This window comes from Chamaea fasciata, unplaced genomic scaffold (assembly GCF_029207755.1).
Source record: "Chamaea fasciata isolate MVZ Bird 193981 ecotype frontalis unplaced genomic scaffold, bChaFas1.0.hap1 SCAF_10, whole genome shotgun sequence".
NCBI lineage: Eukaryota > Metazoa > Chordata > Aves > Passeriformes > Sylviidae > Chamaea > Chamaea fasciata.
The window spans coordinates 26,780,550-26,801,269 of NW_027094095.1; the positions used below are offsets into that span (position 1 = coordinate 26,780,550).

Here is a 20,720-nt window from a genome sequence, read left to right on the forward strand (position 1 = left end):
GTTTTGATCAGCTTTTCCCTTAGTTCTAAGAGCCTGAAATTTAAGAATGGCATTTTATCTTTAAGCCACCACTAAAAATACCAGATAGTTACGGATTAGTAGTCATAGAGTGAGAACTGAAATAAAAATCACCATTTTGATGCAGCATGCAGATAACATGTACTGTAAACTATATTTCTGTGTATAGTATCTTCAGCAGAAATTTCCTGTATTGTTCATGTAGTTTGCTATATGAAACGTGACCTCCAGAATTTTTAACTGAGCTTGCAGGACCATTTGCTGCACAGATGAGGTTGGCTGGTAGCTGTACAGACAACTGCATTTTCAACAAGGAAATTGAATACTAATGGCACATGATTTCAGATGTAGTTTCAGTGTAATTTAAACTAGTTTGAGAGAGTATAAAAAGTTGCTCGGTCGGTTGAGAGCGCTCTTCCTTCTGCCTATAAGTTTTTTTGATAACCTGTTATACTCGGTGCTTTTTGTATTTATTTTTTGTCATAGTCAAAATGGTTTCTTTTTTCCTCATCTTCTCCTCCCTCCTCCTTGTTTCACAACGTTATTTCTAAATTCGACTGGTGTTGATTGTCTAATACAGGTGAAGTATCTTTTTTGATTACAAACCCATCTGTATGGATAGAGTTACTCCTGTAGAGCTGTTGTCAAGATCTGAATGGCCATCTGTAGCAAATGAGTAAAGAATAATATTTTCTACAGTCAGCAGATGGGTTTATGTTTTAGGCTGTGTGTGATACTGTGCAGGTCATTCCACTACTGCATGAAAGTGCTCACACCTCTAAAGAGCCATCAATAAAACTCTTAATATGATGGCCCAGTATCATATAAAAATAAGATAAATTGTCTGTTCTGACAAAGGAAACAATTCCAAGGAAAACATCACGCTAATGGGGAATTTTACAAATACAGATTGCCTATCTTCCTCCATGTGAAATGTTTTCCCCCACTGGTTGATCTTTACATGCTCAGACTCTTGAGATCCTCAGCAGTTCAAACAGCAGTTGATGGTTTTGTAAGAGTTTGAAGTTGTCCTGTTTGTAATCAGTGAGAGTACAGGTGAAAATATTGAGGCTGGTAGCAAAGTTGTCACTGCTGTGGTGTTCTCAGGATTATATTCTCTTATAACTGATGTCTGCTTCTTTGTCCTTCATGGGTTTTTCCTCCTCTATATGTTTATCTTACAGTGTACAGTTTTTTCCAACTGGGTGTGCTTCAGTATTTGTTTCACTGTTCCATTTGCATGAAAGGTATTATAGAAATAAACCTTTTAGATGTTTGAATGGCATATGTGCATGAAGGCAGAAGTAATCAAGAATCCTCTCTTTTCTTTCCTCTAATTAAAGATGTGGTATCCCAGTGGGAATTTGTTTGGGTCTTTAAATCAATGGTGTATCAGTTTAAAGATAGGGTTTATGTTACATGCAAAGGTGTGCTCTGGGTGTTACATTATTAGGAGAAACAAGTTTTCCAAGCAAGAAAATATAAAAGTAATCATTGTCATTGCACTGATACATTGTCCTTGGTGGTGTATGTGCAACAAAATGTCCAAATTCAGATACAGTGACAAGGATGCAAATCATTACAGCTGTAAAGGAACTAGGGCAACCAGGACTAATAATTTTGAACTTTTCCGATCAAAGGTATTTAAGGAAAGATTTAGCAGTTCTTAACTAGGGAGCTGTGAGTTGAGCAATATTGTCTGAAATGTGAAAAGTGCAGTTCTCCCACTGCGTATGATTTGGGCTTCCCTAGCTGAAATGTAAGGATATGAAATCACAAGACAGTCTTCAGAAAAATGTGAATTCTCCTTTATATTTTATAAAGAAGCTTTAATCAGTGTAATTTAAGAGGATTTGTTCAATCATAAGTAATGAAATACTCTGGTGTTTGATGATTATACCCCCTCTGAAAATGTGGAGCAATTTACTGCTACTGATTTAGCTGCAAATAGAAGCCAAATGTGTTCAGCTGTGTGCCTGTGTTTGCACGTGGCAGGATGAGAGGCAAGGCAGCATTTTCTCAGTCAGATGGCAGGCAAAACCATACTGTTGTTGTATTTCTTTTTTTTCCTCTGAAACAGTAATTAAATATTTGATTTTTATTTGTTTATTTATTTCTAGGGTGTGGATTCAGGATTTGTTCCCAGCGTTCATGATTTTGACAAGAAACTTACTGAGGCTGATGCTTACTTACAGATCTTGATAGACCAGTTGAAGGTATGGTAACTAAATGTTGCATTTAGTGTATTAGGGGGTCTGTTTGTCAGGCTGGATTTCAAGGCCAGCTTGAAAGGACGCTCAACACAGAGAGTCAGTCAAGATTAGAATCTCTTTCCCTTAGGATTGTTAAAATGGCGTTAAAAATTAGAATATCTCAGGCAGATTTATATAGAATGGTTTACAATGGCTGAAAGATTCTGCTTTATATACAATCTTTATGGAAATGGCAAGGATAAATACATTAAGTTTCATTTTAAAACATGATTAAAACACTGTGTTGCTCATAGCATTTTAGAATCTATCTTGGGACCATTTTGTAAAGCTATGTGTAACTTCAGTTGCAGATAGTTTCAGACTTTGTTGCAGTGGTGGTAGATAATCCATGCTTTGTCCTCGAGTGAAAACATCCTGTAGGAATGTTGTACAATACAGCTCTTTTAAACTTTGTATTTTAAGAGTAGATGGGAATGCGAGGAACACTGAGGTCGTATCTCTCAGTACTCACCTTATTGAGAAAAACACTTTTTGCTGCTGCTTAGGACACCTTTTTCCCATGACTCAGCAGGTTAAAATTGCTGTTAAATTGCTTCAGTTCTGCTGAGTTGGGTTTTTTCCCCTGATATAATGTGCAAGTATTGCATGTGGGATATTCAGCAAAAATTCAGTTGGAGGGTAGGGTGGAGAGGGGGATGAGCACAGCAACAAAAATGAAGGTAGGCAGAAGAGATGCAAACAAAATACAGAGCTGCCCTGCAAAGACTTGATCAGGAGCTGTCTTTGCCACTCTGGAGCCATCACTTTACTGACAGAAGGTATTTGAATCTTTACACCTTCTAATTGTGATTTCAGGCCAGCTGGGGGGAGGGAGATAGAAATTAATTAATAATGAAAGATGAGTCAGTTTGAGGATGGACAGAGACCAAGATCACAGTCTATATTTAGAACTAGAAATCAGCCCTCAGGGGAAGGGGAACACATGAGTAGGTTTGAGGCAGGCATTGAGTGAAGAGCTGCAGCTCACTTCCTAAAAATTACATCTTCTTCTTTGAGCTACAAGGGTGGATGTGATGAACTTTTAGCATTATCCGTAGTCTTTTCTCTTCCTTGAACAACTTCATGGTTGTGTGTGCGCCTCAGAGTGCCCTTGGAGACATCTCTAACTCTTTCAGCTCAGCTTGTGTTAAATGCACATGCAGCCTTTTCAGTGAGGTTTTGTTTCACTTTGTTCTGTTGCAACTCATATCCCACTTTTAAGAAAATAAATCAATGTTAGGAAGTCATATCTTCCCCAAAAAGTGTGCTTGCAGATCTTACTTGATTTAGATCATGTACCTGAGTTAAGGTACCTGGGAGGGTTGATGAGAGTTAAAGCCCCTTTGGTTAAATGCTTCCTGTGCCCTGAAGGTTTTTGCTGAGATAGAAGAAAGGCAGCTGGAGGTGTTCTGATGAGTTCAGTTATGTTACTTAGCCTTGCCTTTTTGTTCAAATCATGGTAGAATTCTCAAGCTTAGCTGTGAGATTTGGTCTCTTGCAAAATGGGATGATATAAAAAATTAGTTACAGATTTGTTATATCACAAATGCTGTAAAGAAACATTAGGCCAAAACTCCTTTGGATCCTAATACCAGGTTGTATGACTTTATACTTATTAAATGTTTTGGGGTTTGAAATGTTGGTGCTTCTGTGTGATTTTATGTGGAAAAATAACACTTTCAGTGTTTTCACAAGTATCTCTTTCTTTCAGCTCTTCGATGAAAAGCTCCAGAACTGCAAAGATGATGAACAGAGAAAAGCAAGTACATTTTGTCTTCAAAATTGCTTGTTTATCAGGTGGTGTTGTGCATCAGTTTGATATAGTAGAAATGCTAAGTACACATTTACTGAGTTGTCAAAATCACTTCAAGTAATTTGAATAACTTACAACAGTTGTGTTGTGACTAAGTTGCCAAATAAAAATTTAGTAATAATGGGCATCGTAACATTAAAAAAGGTTTCAGTCTGTCAGAAATAATTGTTCCTCTGCTGTCCATTATATTGAAACGTTTCCAGTGTTGAAAGCATTTTAACTTAAATTTGCTTTTTTTTAATCTTAAACAAGGATGAGTATTTAATGTTGGTAAGAATTGCAAAGCTATTCCAAAGGAAAAAAAAGAAAATACTCCTAATCATGTATTTCACATAATCAATCTGCATCCTGTATAGGTCTGTGACACACTGGAAGTCTGAGAATAGCACAATTCATTCACTGAAGTGAATGTATGAAAGAAGAAATGTAGTGGGGAGCACTGCTCTTTGAGCAAGGGTGTAATTCAATTAAATGGTTTGTGTTCTTTGCATCCCCTCCTGTTCCATCCCAAAGTCAGCTCTGCAGGTCCAAGTTCAAGCACTGTTTAAGAACAGCTGGCACATACCTTTGGTGGTGTGAGTTTGGCATTAAGTATCATGCTGGTTTCATGTATTAATCTGTGTGTGTGGAGGAGGGATTTAACAGTTCCTTATGGAGGGTTTATTACAGAGGAGTTGCTTCTCTTCAGCAAATGCAGTAATTTTGTTACCGTGAAGTATTCATGATAGGTGTATTTCATCCTTGTTCCCTCCCTCAATGTCTCCTGTGGAAGACAAGCTGTGTTCTCATGGTGTTTGATTCCTGTTTTGAAAACTCTTTGATGCTTTGATTAGTTTTACTTCTTTATAATGGTTGTGACCTTTCAAGTGTTATTCATCTTGCCTGTTGTGTTAGGTGGTGTCTTGGGGACTTATTTCTCATGTTCAGGCTTTTAAAAGAACTTTGAAGTACATCTCTGTCAGTGTGTTTAATCAGTAGACAACTGACCATGAGAGTAAGGTCTAAAGATTTTGTATTTCTCCTTCAGAGTGTCTTACTGGGAAGAGTTGTCCTTCAGTTTTGACCTCCCTTCAGATGCTACTTTGCAGATGAGGCAGTACTTTCTTTTTCCTGTGGCAGTGCTCCTAATCCCTAGAGACTTCCCACATGTTGTGCTGACTTCTTTATCTCTGCAAGGTATCTGTGGGACAGATGGATTGACTTTATAGAGAAAGGAGGAGGCTCATTTAGAAGAGGTTGGCATCCTCTGGTTTTAAATCTTGATGAGGATTGCTATTACTACAGATTCCATTTATTCTCTATAAAATATGAAAAAGACTTGACAAGGCACTCTTGATCACCTCTCTTCCTGTTCTGAGAGGTTTTTTGATACCGTATTTAGCAGTTTCCCTGTTTGTTTATGGAAGTATAGTTCAGCTGTCAGATCATGAGCTGAGTGTGGTCTGCAGGGTCCTTCCGTCAAACCCATAGTTCTCCCCTCCAAGGAAAAACGTTTTGGGTATTTATGTGCTTCCCAAACAACTGAGTGCTGTTCTGCAACTGTTGGTGGCCAAGGATTTCGAACGTGAGCTGTTGTGTTTGCAAGTTCACAGAGCATTGGATGAGCTGGCTTTTAGTTACAGAATGTTTGGTCTTTTGAAGATGATGACTCCGGTTATAGGGGTTCTGACATGCCTCCAGATCTCCTGCATATCTTCCTTCTGAGTTGTGGTAATCTCTTGAATTTGGATGAAGGCAGTGCAGATGTTATTTCAGGCCTGATGAAAATACCGGGGTTTTCATGAATTCCCCGTGCTGCATTGTTGTTCTGGCAGAAATGCAGCTAGCAGGGTATGGTGGGATCATGCACAACCAGCAGTGCTGCCAGTTCTGCTGAGTCTCCTGCTGGGGTTGGGTGTTTGTATCTGATTGCAGAGGAAGGGAAGGAGGGGGTGTGATCTGATCTGAGGGTACAGGACCTTGCTTTCTGATGGTGTAATCGGTATTACTGGTGGTAACTCCAAGACACCTTTTCTGTTCAGTTTTGTGTCGTTATCTTGACCACACATCAGGGAGGGGAAAACTGAAGCACTCAAAGGCATCAGAACAGCAAAGAGGTGCATGTTTGCAGGCTGGAACAAAGCTGACATTACTTAACAGGATTTGGGAGGCAAGTGCAGCCTGCTTAAGCTGTTTGGTTCAAAACAAGTGCTTTTTGTCAAGTAAATCCAAGGCTGAGCACACAGATTTGGGTTGCACCTTGCAGACTTCAACCATGAGTCAGCTCCCCCTACATGCCTCTGCTGCCTCTCTGTGCTTCATGAACTCTTCCCTCTCTAGTCACATGATTGTTGAATGAGGCAAAAATCATGTTGGATGAGATAAAATTAGCTTTCTCAGTGATTTCCTAAAAAAACAGATGTCAAGGAGATGTAATGAGCAGCAAGTAGAGGGAGTAGGTTCAGCTGCAGCCTGCAGTTTGATTAGATTAAATACAGCAAATTGCATTCTGCAATTGTAAATCTGCATTCTGCAAATGTAGATTGGCAGGAAATTGGTGTTTTGGATAAAAATATGTGTATTCATTACCTAAAACTAGGGGAACTGTCTTACTAAAATTTTATCTTCATCAGTTTTCAAAGACTAGGGATGATGAAAAGAGAAAATTGTGATAAATGTTAGTAGTAAATGTTTGGGGGGGTTCGGTTTGTTTTATTGGTAATGTGTTTTATCTCAAACATACTTGCTTATGGTTTTCCTTTCAATTTTGCAGTGTCTAAATTATCAAAGTGCTGTGTTCTTGCAAGGTGGTCATAGAGCACAGATCCAGAAAAGTACTGGATCAATGCAAACTGTCACTGCTTAATTTGGCCAGTCTACAAGGGGTTCATTTCCATAAGGGAAGAAAACACGGTTCTAAAATTTGTTGAAAGGCCTTAGAAATCTGCTTGTCCTGAGGTTTTTTCTTTCCTTCTCGATCTTCCATGTGATCTTGGAAAAAATTACCCTTTTGTCTGTACCTGTGTGTACGAATAACAAACAACGTCTCAGTGAAGTGTTTGGAAAATTACAGATGGGCAGGGACAAACCAACATCACTGAATTGCATCACATGGCCTGAGGTCACTTTCTTATTTTCAGCAAAGGTGATGTCACTGAAGGGACTGAGATCTCAGTTTATTTCGTGTGTAAATACTCTGTAACAAGTTGGGGAAGAAAATGGGTAAAGAATGATCAATGCTGCTGGTGCCTGCCTCCAGCTGGCTGCACAGCCGTGAGACTGTCTCCTTCAGCTGCATCATCTTTCATCCAACAAGATTTGTGTGTTTGGGTGCATTGCCTATTCTATTTTGGTGCTAAAAGGCTCAAAAATTCTATGCTGTCATATTTAAAATGCTTTTTTTTTGTTATGTGTTGATGAAGTTTAGACTAGAAGTCTCATAGAGACGTGAAAAACAAACAAAAACATAGCCAAGGAATTTTTAGCTGTTGGCATGTTTCTCTGCTAGTAGCAGGAGTAAATATAACATAACTTCATGATATAATATCCCTCATATGATATATCCTAGACAAACATGGTCCAGGCTTTCCAGTAGGAAGGGCTGAGTCTGGGTTCTTTTTAGCCACCTCTTGCTGATTAATCCTGAAGAAAATGTACAGCATCCTTTGAATAATATCTAGGGCATAGCTGAAAATTTCCCCCCAGGAATTGCCTGAGAGGCTGTCACTGCATTTGTTTCCTTTTTAATCCACAAAGTGGGACTGTTCATTTCTGTGGATTTATAGCTGCATGTTCTCCTCATATGCTGTAGGCTTTTGCTTGCGATGCCTGGTGTGGGGAAAAGATCCTTTACACACTTTGATTATTCAAGAATCAAGAAGATTGGGACTCAAGTCACATGAGGCACTCAAATTAATCAAAACAAAAGAGATCCTGTAATTGCATTAGTAGAGGTGCAGTGCTGAGTCCAGTTTAGTGGTTTTACTTTCTGCAGACAGAGCCAAGGACATCAACAGGAAGCATCTGCTCCTGAACCAGGTCACGCTGATGTGGAACATGGCATGCAGATGCCTTTTGCGTGCCTGGGGTGCCGTTCCACACAGGAAATCTTTATGAACCAGTGTTTCTAGATAAAATTAAGTAGGCAGATTTCCAGATGCACTTTTGTTGAAAGACCAAGAACATGTGTGCACTGTTATTTTCTGTGATTTGTTTCAAGCTGTGCTTAACTGCAAATGTTTCTTGTACTTGAATGATGGTCACTTCTTGTGATAGTGTTGAAATGTGCCACCATTCAGTGCACTCTATAAGGATTCAAAATGAACTTAGCATTTCTATGCTTCATTTCATTTTTGTCGATGTTATGCAAAAAATGAAGTATAGCTTTTAATGGGTAGATGTGTATAATGCCACTGTTAAGAAATTCTTAACCTTGTCATCTTTAAGCTTTAATTATCAGTTTGACTTCAGTCTTGTCTTGAAAATTGTGTCTATATCTAGAAGTAGTAGAAGTATAGAAGTAATAGAATATATAAGAATATTAGAAGTGTAAGAAGTATCTTTAACGTGTTGGTTAAGGGCTTTTTTCCCTTCTCCAATTTAAAATTAAAATATTGTGTTTATACAGTATTTAGGTCAAACCAGATGCTGAAAATTGTCTTTAATCAAACTATTTTGATTTTTCTTTTACAGAAAATTGAAGGTCTCAAGGAAACAACTAGTGTAAGTGGCTTTAATTTTTGTAACTATTATATATTGTTTCTGAAATTCACCTTATTTTCTTTGGAAAGTTTTGTAAGCCTTTTTACAGAGAAATGAGAATCCATATTAGGTCCAATGTTGTAATGGCAAAGGCAGACTGGTTCTGATGCTGTGTTCAGGTTTCTGTCCAGCACCTTGGAATTATGGAATAGTTGAGGTTGGAAGGGGCCTCTGGAGGTCTGCAGTCCAACCCTATGCTCAGAGCTCCATCAGCTGGAACAGGTTGCTCAGAACCAAATCTAGTTTAAGTTTTGAGTAACTCCAAGGCAGGAGGCTTTACACCTTCTCTGGACAATCTGTTCCAGTGTTTTATCATTAATAAAAGAATAAAAGGTGTTTTCTTCTGTTTAAAATGATTTTCCTGTATTTCTGTTTGTGGCCGTTGCTTGTCTTGGGCACCACTGAGAAGAGTCTTGCTCTGTCTTCCCCTGCCTTCGCAGTGAGATATTGATCCCCCTTGATAAGGTCTCCCTGAGCCTTTTCCTCTCCAGATTAAACGAGCCCAGCTCCCTGAGCCTCTCTTCCCATGATAATTCACCTGCCTGCAGCACTCTGGGAGTTTGGAGCTGACCTCCATTTCACCCTGACAGCCTGGCTGGTGTGTGGCTTTGGAAACTTCAGTTTTCTGCTGCTGTGCTTTTGTTGCTGGAACAAAAAAAGGGGGAAGGGAAAGTAGGGGTTCTACAGAACTGGGCGTCCATTTAGTTCACACCCAGTAAATATTCTATATAACTAATGCATACAAAATATTAAGGGATAGTATCACAATTTTTTCCAATGTTTTTCTTTCCCTAGAGCATGGTAGAATCAATAAAACACTGCATTGTGTTGCTACAGATTGCTAAAGTAAGTACACTGTAAACTATTCTGAATTTTAGTGATAAAGCATTAATCTAATTGAAACCTAAAAGTGCCTTTTATATGATCCAGGAACAAGAAAACAATTATAAGTTGATTTATGCTTTTATTTTAATGAAGTTTCTGAGATACTGAGTTCCATAGCAGACAGTCCTGTTAATGCGCATGGTAACAGTCACATTGGTTCGAGTTTTCTTTCAGATAAACTTTCTTTTGCAGAGTTTGCTATTAGACTAAAGAAGAACTTAGGCAAATCTCAGGTTGACAGAACAGGAACTTTAAAAACTCTTCTTTCTGCTTAGTTTAGGAGTGTGGCTAATAAGTAAAAAGGGGAGAGAGATGCTGTAAATAACGAAACTGGTTTGGCAAGGTCTGTCACAGGTCTGAAGTTCATGATGATGTTGGAACTTCTTGAAGTTAGAATTGTATTATTTGAGACTGCAGTGTGGGTAATGCACTTATGCTTTTCACCTACATGTTTCATTAGATTTTAAAATTTGGAGAGTTTTGGATTTACTTCTTGGCAAATTCTGCCCTTACAGGTTTAACATAATATATTTAGGACATGTTAATTATGAACTGTAGATTTTTATCTTGTGACCAAAGTGGAGGGAGGTGATATTTTGCAAAGAAATTAAGGAATTTTCAGATTTTCAGGCTGATTTACTCAGAACACATTCTGATTTATCCAGAAATAGGTGTGGGCTCTTCAATTATTTTTTTCCTGTAATCTAGATCAACTATTTTTTATGGCTTTGGAATGTAAGACTGCTGCTTGTCTTCGTTTTAGATGCCAGATATGTTGTACAAAATTTTGAGTGCAGTGAAAATTGAAGTATTTAGAATCTTACAGGATCAAAAATCGTTCACTGAAAGGATCAGTGCATGTTTTGTGAAATTTAATTTTCATATCTATTAATTAAGAATTTGTGAAATGTTTGTTAATTGACAGGTTTGTACAAAACCAAAACTTTTTTACAAGCATTACGTTTGAAACATTGAAATAGTTTTGTGCCATATGAATTTGGAGCTAGTACAGTCTTTATTTAACATGCAGTGGTGCTGCTTCAATCCTTCACTGTAGTGCCAGCAAGAAAAGCCTTTCAGTATTTAATTTGCTGTTATTTAGTCCTAGGTGTATTTACAGGTGTTTCAGTGCAGTGAAGTCAGTAGACTGTATGTCATTTTTTTTAGGGATTTGATGGAGTCAATTGTAGATAGGTTAGATGGTAATATGCTGATTTTCTTATCTATATGTGATTTGCTGCATTGAGGAAGCTGTTGGAGAAACTGCAAGGACTTACTAGCTCATTTTTCCTTAATTACTGTATAAATGTGTTTAATAGTTCTTATTTTCACAGGGATTTAATTCCTATGAAATTTTACTCTTTTTAAAAGACTCCGCTATGTAATTAGCAAATGTGAAATTGCAGAGTTATAATCTGCTTTCCAGGCTGTTGATCAGAGCTGGTAATAGGTGCCTGAGTTATCTTTCTTGTTTCTGTTGAGTATCAAATCCTGCTCAGTGTGAGTTTATTGGGAGTTAGGCAAACATGACGGCTTATGCTGATGCTAAGCGTATTTTGAAGTTCTTTAGGTGGTTTGCTGATGATGGACAAAACTGGTAGTGGCAGGTGCAGTCATTTAGCTCAGGTTCAGTACTTTACTGCTCCAGCTACCATGTGAGTGTAAAGGCAGGTGGAATTTGAGTCCCCTAAAGGTGCTAACATTTGCTTTTTGTTGCACTCAATCAGACCTTGAAGTCTCTCTTTCAGTACCACTAAATATTAACCAGTGTAAATAGGTGAGTTTACCCACTAAGGAGTGGGTGTTTATTGTTTGGTTTTTTTGCTCAACCATATCTGAAGCTGTTTTGGAGCTGTTGAAGACAAGGTGGGTTAAAGGGGTGCCTTATGCAGAGCTAACTGCAAAATGTTAATCCACATATAGTGAAAAAAAAATTCCCAGTACTTTAATAACCTTTTTTTCTGCTTCATCTCTTCACCTTCTTTCTCTCTCAGACAGCTGTACTTGTTGACTGCAAGGGAATTCTGTCTTCCTTTTCCCCCACCTTTTCCATTAACTGTATTGGTATCCTGATCTCCTACTGCTGTAGAAAATTTGTAATACAGAGAGCTATGGGGTTTTTTTCCACAGTTCTACGAGCTGCTTGTTTATGATGCAATCTCTGTAAAAATGTGTTGTGCCTGACTGAAGCTTTGTGCTCTCCATTAGAGACCTTTTAAGATTCTGCAGGTTTTTCTCCCAAATCTGTAGGGCAAGTATGGCTGCTGACTGACACTGCTGAAAATAAATCATCTTAACACCACCCTGCACCCCATTTTTACTTCTACAGTGCCTTTCTCATTAGGAGCCAGACTTGCTAATCTGTGTACCTTGATTGTGTTACCACTTTTCTATATGCTTAAAACTTTCTGTTTCCAACACACAGCCATTTATTATGTAGATTATTTTGGAACATTGAAGAAAACCTGGATTTTTGCATGCTGGAGTTCTGTTTCTTTTTTAGTTGTGTGTTCAGTTTCTGTTTCATGGCTTTTTACCTGTCTTAGTATTTGGACAGTTAAATTTTCACTGAACTTGCTGGTAAATCGAGTGTGTAATTTTGCCACTCGTGCTGAGGTGACCCATGATGTTTTCAAAATAATGAAGTAAATACCAGCTAAACAGGAATATGTCATAATACATTCATTGCTTATCAAAAAGCAGTCAAAATAAACAACGTGGGTTGGGCAGGTGGAGCATTTGGCCAGTGTTGTCCCCTTTGTGTGTGTGGCAGTTGAAGATGTCCAGCTTTGCTGAGGTGTGTGATGTAAAATACATGAAATGTTCTGCCAGTGATGTGGTAAACCTCAGTCTTAGAAGTATATCTGTGTTATGAAGTATCTTTTATAATGTAGATACTTAGTTTTGCATCCTTCCCTTCTCTTTTTCACTCAATTTCTGGCAGTCTTGCCTGCCCAGTTTTGTGGAATTTCTGCCTTCCTTACCTTATTGATGCTGGTGCATTACCGAGGTGGGATAGCAAGCATCAATACTCTGCAGCATCTTTGTGGTTTATTTCTTAGGTCTTAGAGATGATGGACACAACATGGGGGCTTTATGTGTTGGGGGGGGAAAAAAAAGATGCATTTTGTAAATTTGCCGCCCAGTGTAACTTGTTGTTCTTGGTGTTCTTTTTATCCTGGAAAGCCAGGCTTCAAAAATGTCAACCAGCAGACATGAAATTTGGACAGCCCATTGCCAACTGTATAAGCTAAGGAAGGATATATTAAGTATCAAAATATAAATGTGTGCCAACTTTCTTAATACTACTTGCAGCTGGTTTTTTTCTTATTCCTTCAAACTGTAACTGGAAATCCAGGGGAATACTCTGCAGACAAGTCTTAAGGTTCACTCTGGGCAAAGCTATTGATTGATGTTCTGACTAATAAGAACTTTGCAGCGGAAGGGAAGGGATTTGGCTTAGTGTTCAGTAAAATTTATAGTGTTGCTGGTGAAGTGTTAAAAGTGTGATTGGCATTAACTGGTCTGCTGCTCATGTCATTTCCCCTGAGGACAGATGTTTTCCATACACTGCCTGCTCTTTCACATCTGCTTCTAGGCAAAATCTGAGATAGTAAATAACCTGAAAGCATTTTAAAATCTAGTGGATGCCAAAAAGCAAAAGTTAAAGCCTTTCAACTTAATTTAACTTCTGCCTTTCTTGTGTGCTAATCACAGAATCTGAGAACTTAATTTTCAAGGACTTACAGGAGCTGCAGAGCATATTTTAGGGAGCTCTTAGGTATCTGGGAAGCACCTACATTATAAAGCAGAATTGTACTCTGCAGTGCAGAAAGGATATTTTTAAAATTGTTTGCACTCACGTGGACAGGCCCTCAGAAAATGCTGATCTTCAGAGGTGCAGTGACTGTGTTTGGAATTGTGTCTTCCAAGTTTAGTTACTGTATCACATGATGAGGAACAATTTATGGCTGAAAATGTAAACATTCCTGAGGGAAACTCGCTGTTCGCTGTTCTCACTTAGCACAGAACTGATAAGTCATGCAAGACTGTTTTGTTGATATTTTTAACATTTTTTCCTTAAGGACCAAAATAATGAGGAGAAGCACGCAGATGGACTTATAGTAAGTTTAAATCTAATCTTTATCTCCTTTTAATTCTGCAGAACATGTGAACAGAGACCTGAATTTCCACTCACTTTGCAACATGCTTCTTCCTTTCTCTAATTTACTGCTTCCAGTGTCTTGTTAAAATTCCTGTTGAGTCCTTAGCTCCTGAGGTTGGCTAACACCCTTGTCTTTAGAAAATAGAGTGGTCAGTTTTGTATGGAGTGTCTTGAACAGCAGTGTTGTGACTGAACACTTAGATAAAAAATCTTCCATGTGAGCAGATGAAAGGGAAAATTACTGGGATAGAAATAGTTCTGTGTTCCATCTGAAGTATCTTTGTGTAGGAAATAGATCTGCTGTCCGTGTGCTTCAAGTAGTTTGTCTTTTCTACAGTGCTGCTCCTTTGATGCAGAGTTGTGTAATGTCTGTCTAAGCGATGTTTCTTCTTTAATAGAACTTATGCATTTTTAATGTAACTTCTGTCATTTTTGGTTTTGGTCACATGTGATTTCTCTTTCTTTGTTCTTTTTTTGTCACTTGAGTACATTTCAGATACTTTTAATAGGAGATTGGTTTCAGTAAAAACTCTAAAAATCCTAATGTGTTTTCATTAGAGCTGACAGTAATTCCCAGGCCTTAGTTGTTTTTTCCCTACAAACAGCTTTTAGCAGTAGGATTTTCTGGTGTGAACCTCGGACTGGAGATGCACATGCATATTTCAGTTTTGTGCTTATCATAAATAAGGTGCATCGTTATGTGCCCTCCAGATGTAACATAATTCAGGTCTCAGTATGAGGGAACAGGTTCTGTGATGTCCCCTGGAGAAGAGAAGCTGTGCAGGTGGACACCTCCACGTTCACAGGTGACCTGCACATCTGGTCCTGCAACTCAGAACTTTCATAGAGATATTGCAGCTTGATATAGTCTGAATTTGATTAGCCACTGATCTCATTATCTGTGGGCTGGCTTATACTGGGGAGGAAAAATATTTCTGTAAGTATAGATTACTATGGATCAGTGATTGTGTAGTCTGAAATTTTGATCCTGTGAAGGTCAACATGACCTTGGGCTAGAGGTCAGGATTTCACTTTAAACTTAGGCAGAAATACAATCGTTGTTTGCTGCCATGGTGGGATGAGTCTTGTTTCTGTGTAATTGTTATTCAATTGTTATTAAACTCAGAGTAGGAGACTTTCAGGTCTGCCTTCATCTGTTTCTAGCCCATGAAGGCATCCCTCAAAATATCCAATAAGAAACTCCAGTTCATGTTGCAGTTTGGAGAATTGTTTAAGGATGAGGTTACAATACTGAATACAGAATCAGAGTTTCTTTGTTCTTTCTTTATCATACCAGTGTTCTGTATCATGTGGATTATTAGTTTCCCTTAAAAATGAAGGAGACATCGATAGCAGTAGCATCCTGTGTATCACAGAACCATCTTGGGTTTTAAATCTTAACTCTTAAGATGGGGTCATGATTTTAAACTGTGAACCCTGTAGGACAGGGATCTTCCTTTGCTGAATGCATACTTCCACAAGGAGGTGAAGTACTGGGTAAGGGACATTGCCTTTATGCAGGAATACAGTGAACCAATAGTACCGGTACTGGATTATTTGTATATTGGTTAATAACACCAATGAAAATGTAGAAAGCTACTTTTATGGCTGGTTTCAATGGAAATTTTTTTTAGTGATAAACAGAGAATAATATTTCTGTTTTCAGTTTAAAAAATCCTGTGCTAAAAAAAAAAAAAATAGAGTTTTTCACCGATTTTTACAGTCATACAGTGTCCTGAGTTGAAAGGGATCCACAGGGATCATAGCGTTCCAACTCCTGGCTCTTCACAGGACAGCCCCAAAAATCACACCATGTGTCTGAGAGCGTTGTCCAAACATCCAAAGGTAGAACGAAGTTCAGAATTTCAGGTAACCAGGAAAGAAGGCAAGAAGGAAATTTGCCTTTAGTAGGGAAATGGGAGGAAGGTTAAAATGAGCCCGTTTCCCTCAGTCTGATTTCAAACAGAAATTAATGGACTAGAGGGAGAGGAGAGCAGATGTAGACACTACTTTTAAATACTGGTGTAGAAAAGCGGAAAGGGATGAGCATACTGACTGAATTTCTGAGCAAACTGAGCAAAAAGTTCCATAGTTCTGATAGATCAGGCATTTAAATTGCAAGGTGTTAAGAAAAGGGTTTTATGTGCCTTTTACTCACCCAGCAGCCCAGAAGTTCTGGGGGTTGTGTGTAACCATAAATAACAAACAGTGCTTAGATGATATTTTGGATTAAAAGACATGGCAGTTTAGATTTCCAAGGGTCGTGGTGCATAAAACCCAAGGACATCGACTGAAGTCAGTGACTTTTGGGAGCATTGAATTGACCTGGTGCTTCCTTTTCCAAGTGCCCACATTCAGATGTAGGTTGAGATGTCCTCTGCTGAGCTGCACTGAACACTGTCAGCTTGCTTTGGGAAGAATTTTGGCAACAAAGCTGCTTCATGGCTCTAGGCATGCTGATGATTCTTGTTTTGATTCATGGGTTGATCTGCTGTGGTCTGGACAAGTGAATTTTTGAAAAAAAAAATTTAAAAAATTGAAAACACAGATGACCTATCCTAATTTTGCCCAGATAATTTGCATCTAACTTTCCACTCTTTGCATGCATTATTAATTAATGGACATTGGGTGGCATACCAGAAGCAAGAACCTGAAATAAGAATTCTTTATAGGATGCTTCAAATCTGCATCAAATTGAATTTAGTGTGCAAGTCTGTGTAAAGAATCAAAATATTACCGCTTCGAAAGTATTTCTCATGTCCTCAACTGTCAATTTGTGTTTTACTTCCTCTCTCAGGGATTCGCTCTCTTGCATTTGGGCATTTCTCATGCTCACAATGTTCTTGCTATCTATGCTTCATTTTGTTTTAATTGGGGGGAAAAAAAACCAAAAAGTGCTTTTCCTTCTCTTGCCTAGAGCACCATCAACCCTGTGGACGCCGTGTATCAGCCCAGCCCCTTGGAGCCGTCGGGGATCAGCGCGATGCCTTCCCAAGCTGTCACACTTCCAGGTAGGCTGGGAGCAGCCAGGAGCAGGGCAGTGACTGCAGTGCGGTGGGGAGGGGACAGCTCCGTGTCACACAGGACAGGGCACCCTGCACTCAGTGCTGGACACTCAGCTCAGAGGGGCTGAGCAAGAGCTGCAGGAGCATTCTCACCAACCTGCCCCTGGTTCCGAGGAGAAGCTGATGTGTTTTGCTTGCTCTCAGTTACAGGCTTGCGTTTCTAACTCTCTTTTTAATAATGAAACTATCATATTCAGCAAACGCTTTCTAGCTAAACAACTGCATCTTTTTTTCAATGCCGTCTTTGCTTAATAAAAGGATCTATGTAAAAGTGATGGCTGCACATCTTTCTGTCTGAATGGCTTTTATAGAAAATGATTTAATTTTTGGAGGTGAGGTGAAACAATGTGGAATCTCCTTCTGAATTTTGGGGTTAACATATCAAAATATCCCCTAGAACCTGCTCAGTTGTGCAAGTCAGAGCAGCGACCCTCCTCTTTGCCGGTGGGACCTGTAGTAGCATCGCTGGGAAATCAGACTCCAACACCAAATAGTACAGGTACAGTCCTGGGTAACTTTTACTGAAATACAAGAAACCCTGTAATTAGTCATTAAGGCAACAGTATATTGACCTACATCTTGCTTTTAATCGACACCAATTTCAATGTTTTGTTAAAACCAGTAATGCTGCTCTTTTCCCCACCACGTATACGCAATTTGCACGAGTTTTACCAGCTTCCCTTTGTCTCCTAGCATTGCAATCTTGCAGTAATTGGAGAAAACATGTCCCTTAAACTTTACTGGTGTTCTGTGCTCTTCATTTGCCTTGTAGTGACTTCCCTTTTGTCATCTGTTAAACTCAGTATGAACCTGCCTAATTATTGCTTTTAATTTTGTATGTCCCTCTTCTGAGTTCACATTGGTCTTTATAGATTTGAACAATTCTTGTTTAAGTAGATTTTGAAAGAATTTATTTTTATTGAGTCTGTAATCTTTAATACTCCACAGGAAGTGGGCAGTCAGCACCTAGCAGCAGTCTCACCTCTCCAAGCCATGTCAACCTGTCTCCAAATACAGTCCCAGATTTTTCTTACTCAAGCAGTGAGGATGAGTTCTATGATGCTGATGAATTCTACCAGAGCAGTTCTTCCCCAAAGCGATGTATGGAGTAAGTCGCTGACACTGTGCAGTGTGGGCTGAATGCAGTTTGTGTCTACAAGGGCATGGCTTGTCTGCTTGCAGAAATTGGTTAAAAAAGGTGGGGGAGGTAAAAAAGCCACTTTGTGTAACAGAGTGAGATCACCGGTGCTCTCAGCCACAGACAGGTGTCTGTGAGGAAGGCAGTTTCTTCCTCTGCTCCTTCCCATTCCTTCAGATATATATTGACAAACTCTAACAGACCAAACTTTGGAAGCCCCCAGCTCAGAGCTGTAATCTGAGACCATGGTGCATTTCACATGCATTTCCTGCAGCCTTTGGTTAAATGGCCAATTCCCTCACACATTTGCTAAAAGATATTCTTTGAAGGTGGCACCCTTTCTCCAAAATCTCTATTTACTCTTCATTTTTTATTAATTGGAAAATTAATTTCAGGAGATGGTACACATTCCAAAGAGGGATTAGTCAGCTGTTTTCTGCCTTCATGTGTTTATCTGAGGCTGCAGGCTGTCCCATTCCTTCAGCTGCACTCCATTCCGAGCCTTCTGTGAATTAGCATGCACCATGTGTATTAATGTCTGCCACTGCACATATATTGATGTCTGTCACTAAGTTCCTTGTCTGTGAATATCAAATGACAAGAATTTGGCCTGAATTACTTAATTTGAACTGTGAGAATTTATTACTCTTCTTTAGTTCTTCAGGGTCTGCTGCAGTCCTGACTCGGAGCAGCACAGGGAGCAGCCTGAAACGTCCGGATACCACGGAGTCCCTCAACTCTTCCATGTCTAATGGCACAAATGATGCTGGTAAGTGGCCTGTGGGAACTTTCAGTAAGGAGTTATTGTTTGCTAATCTATGTGTAAACTGGGTCAATATATGCAGGATCATATATATATATGGCAAGGTACTTATGGGAAGTGGTTTAGCTACTGTTCCTTTACTAATGGAAAACTGCTGAATTGTAGGATTTAAAACCTCTGTTTTTTCACAGTTACGTATGTTCTAATTAAATACAGTCTGGTTTTGAAGTTTTAGAGGAAAACAAAAGCCATTTGGTCTTTCAGATCTCTTTGATCCTCCCGATGATCGAGAAGATGATGGGGAAGGAGAGTCGGTGGAGGAGCACAAAAGTGTTATCATGCATCTCTTGTCACAAGTGAGATTAGGCATGGACCTAACCAAGGTAAACTTGCTGGTGTTCATGGGGATGGGAGGGGCAGTAAACACTGAGTTCTGTGTAAAAAAAGGTTACATAATTTAACTGCATATTTGTCCTAAGAGCTAGTTAAGCTGTAATCTCTTTAGCATGGTACTTTTGGAGTTCTTGCTGGAAGGGGAAAAGTAGCTGCGGAGTAAGTATATCCAGATGCTAAAATCTGTTTGGGAAAATGGTTTGCTATGGAAAGTGGCTGTTTGTTCTCTTTGAACCTAATTCTTGGAATGCTTGTGAAGCTGGCATAAGGGGAATGCTGAAATGTTACTCCTGTCTTTAGTTCCTAGAGCAAAGAGACAAGATCCTGAGGTATGGTGACGTTCAAGAAAACATAAAGTAAAAGGCAGAAGTAACCATATAGTGAAAAGCTTTGCTTAGTTGGGATCTAAATGAGTGAATAAGCTCCCTGTGTATTTTGAAATGCTACACTTATGTCTGGCAAGGAAGGGGTTGGGTTCTTCACAGATGAGATTCATGCTGGTGTCTGTCTGAGGGCAGAATGAACAGCATTGTCAAAGTGTTGGTCTTCCCAGGCAGCTTGGATAAATTTAAACAAGTAATTCCAGAGTGAGAAAGGCCAGGAGAGATCAATCCTTTTCCTTAAGTGGATGAATTGAACTGTCCAGCCTGGATTGAACAGTAGATAATAAAAAGATAACACTTTTCTGGGGAAACAGCCAGCAGCTCACAAGCAAACTGCTCAAGGTTTCTGGCAGTTCTGAATAGGAATTGATCCAGACTGTATCTGTTCTGGGAATTCCTGGGATAGCTGAAAATTACTGATCTCAAGTTAGGCTGCCAGAAATCTTTGTGAGCATGTACCATGTCGGCAACAGTAATTGACAGTGGATCACACTGAGCAGATCTACAAGAATGGACCTTCGGGAGGTGGTAGAGAAGAGCTTAACCTTCATCTTGATAGAGACATGTACCAGGATGGGACTGTGAGTGCCTGTAACTGAAAATTGACAGTGTTCACAGAGATGAAATTAAATCAGCAGTGATACTGTAATTCAGAACAGATTTTGATGTGCTCAGAGTGGGACTAGAATCCATGTAGGATGAGGCTGTTCCTGTTGAACCTTAGGGTTTGTGGAAGATGCCAACTGCCCTGCATATGTCAGAACTCATTGGTGAGCTCTCAGTCAGCTCGGAGCACATGATGCTGTCGGTGCTCCGTTTGCTATTTACAGTTGGCTTTTGTACAGGATATTCAAATACCTTCAGCTAGATGAGTTGTTTTTCTTCACTCAGGTTGTTCTTCCAACGTTTATCCTGGAAAGAAGGTCGCTGTTGGAAATGTATGCTGACTTCTTTGCACATCCGGACCTGTTTGTCAGGTATTTCACTTTGAAACAGGAGCATTCACTGATTCTCGTGCTGGTTGTGGCCCTTGTGGGCTGCCAGAAGTTGGTAGTCTTGAAGAGTATTGCTTGGATTTTGGTTTAAACTTCACAAACAGTCAAAT

General features: G+C 39.2%; 1 protein-coding gene across 4 annotated transcripts in view; it reads left to right on the forward strand.

Annotated features, from left to right (window-relative positions):
* The window catches only part of OSBPL9 (oxysterol binding protein like 9), a 58,100-nt gene that overhangs the window by 32,215 nt on the left and 5,165 nt on the right, over positions 1-20,720 (forward strand). For 3 of the 4 annotated variants that reach the window (XR_010722479.1, XM_066192808.1, XM_066192810.1), the window contains 11 exons: positions 2,139-2,234; positions 3,982-4,029; positions 8,755-8,784; positions 9,619-9,669; positions 13,794-13,832; positions 16,791-16,884; positions 17,336-17,437; positions 17,887-18,046; positions 18,733-18,845; positions 19,104-19,222; positions 20,507-20,592. Coding sequence is in view for 3 of the 4 variants with exons in the window: in XM_066192808.1 (XP_066048905.1) it covers positions 2,139-2,234; positions 3,982-4,029; positions 8,755-8,784; positions 9,619-9,669; positions 13,794-13,832; positions 16,791-16,884; positions 17,336-17,437; positions 17,887-18,046; positions 18,733-18,845; positions 19,104-19,222; positions 20,507-20,592 (938 nt within the window). In the remaining variant the exon portion in view is untranslated. The remainder of the gene's footprint in view (positions 1-2,138; positions 2,235-3,981; positions 4,030-8,754; positions 8,785-9,618; positions 9,670-13,793; positions 13,833-16,790; positions 16,885-17,335; positions 17,438-17,886; positions 18,047-18,732; positions 18,846-19,103; positions 19,223-20,506; positions 20,593-20,720) is intronic. The other variant, XM_066192809.1, reaches the window with a different exon arrangement.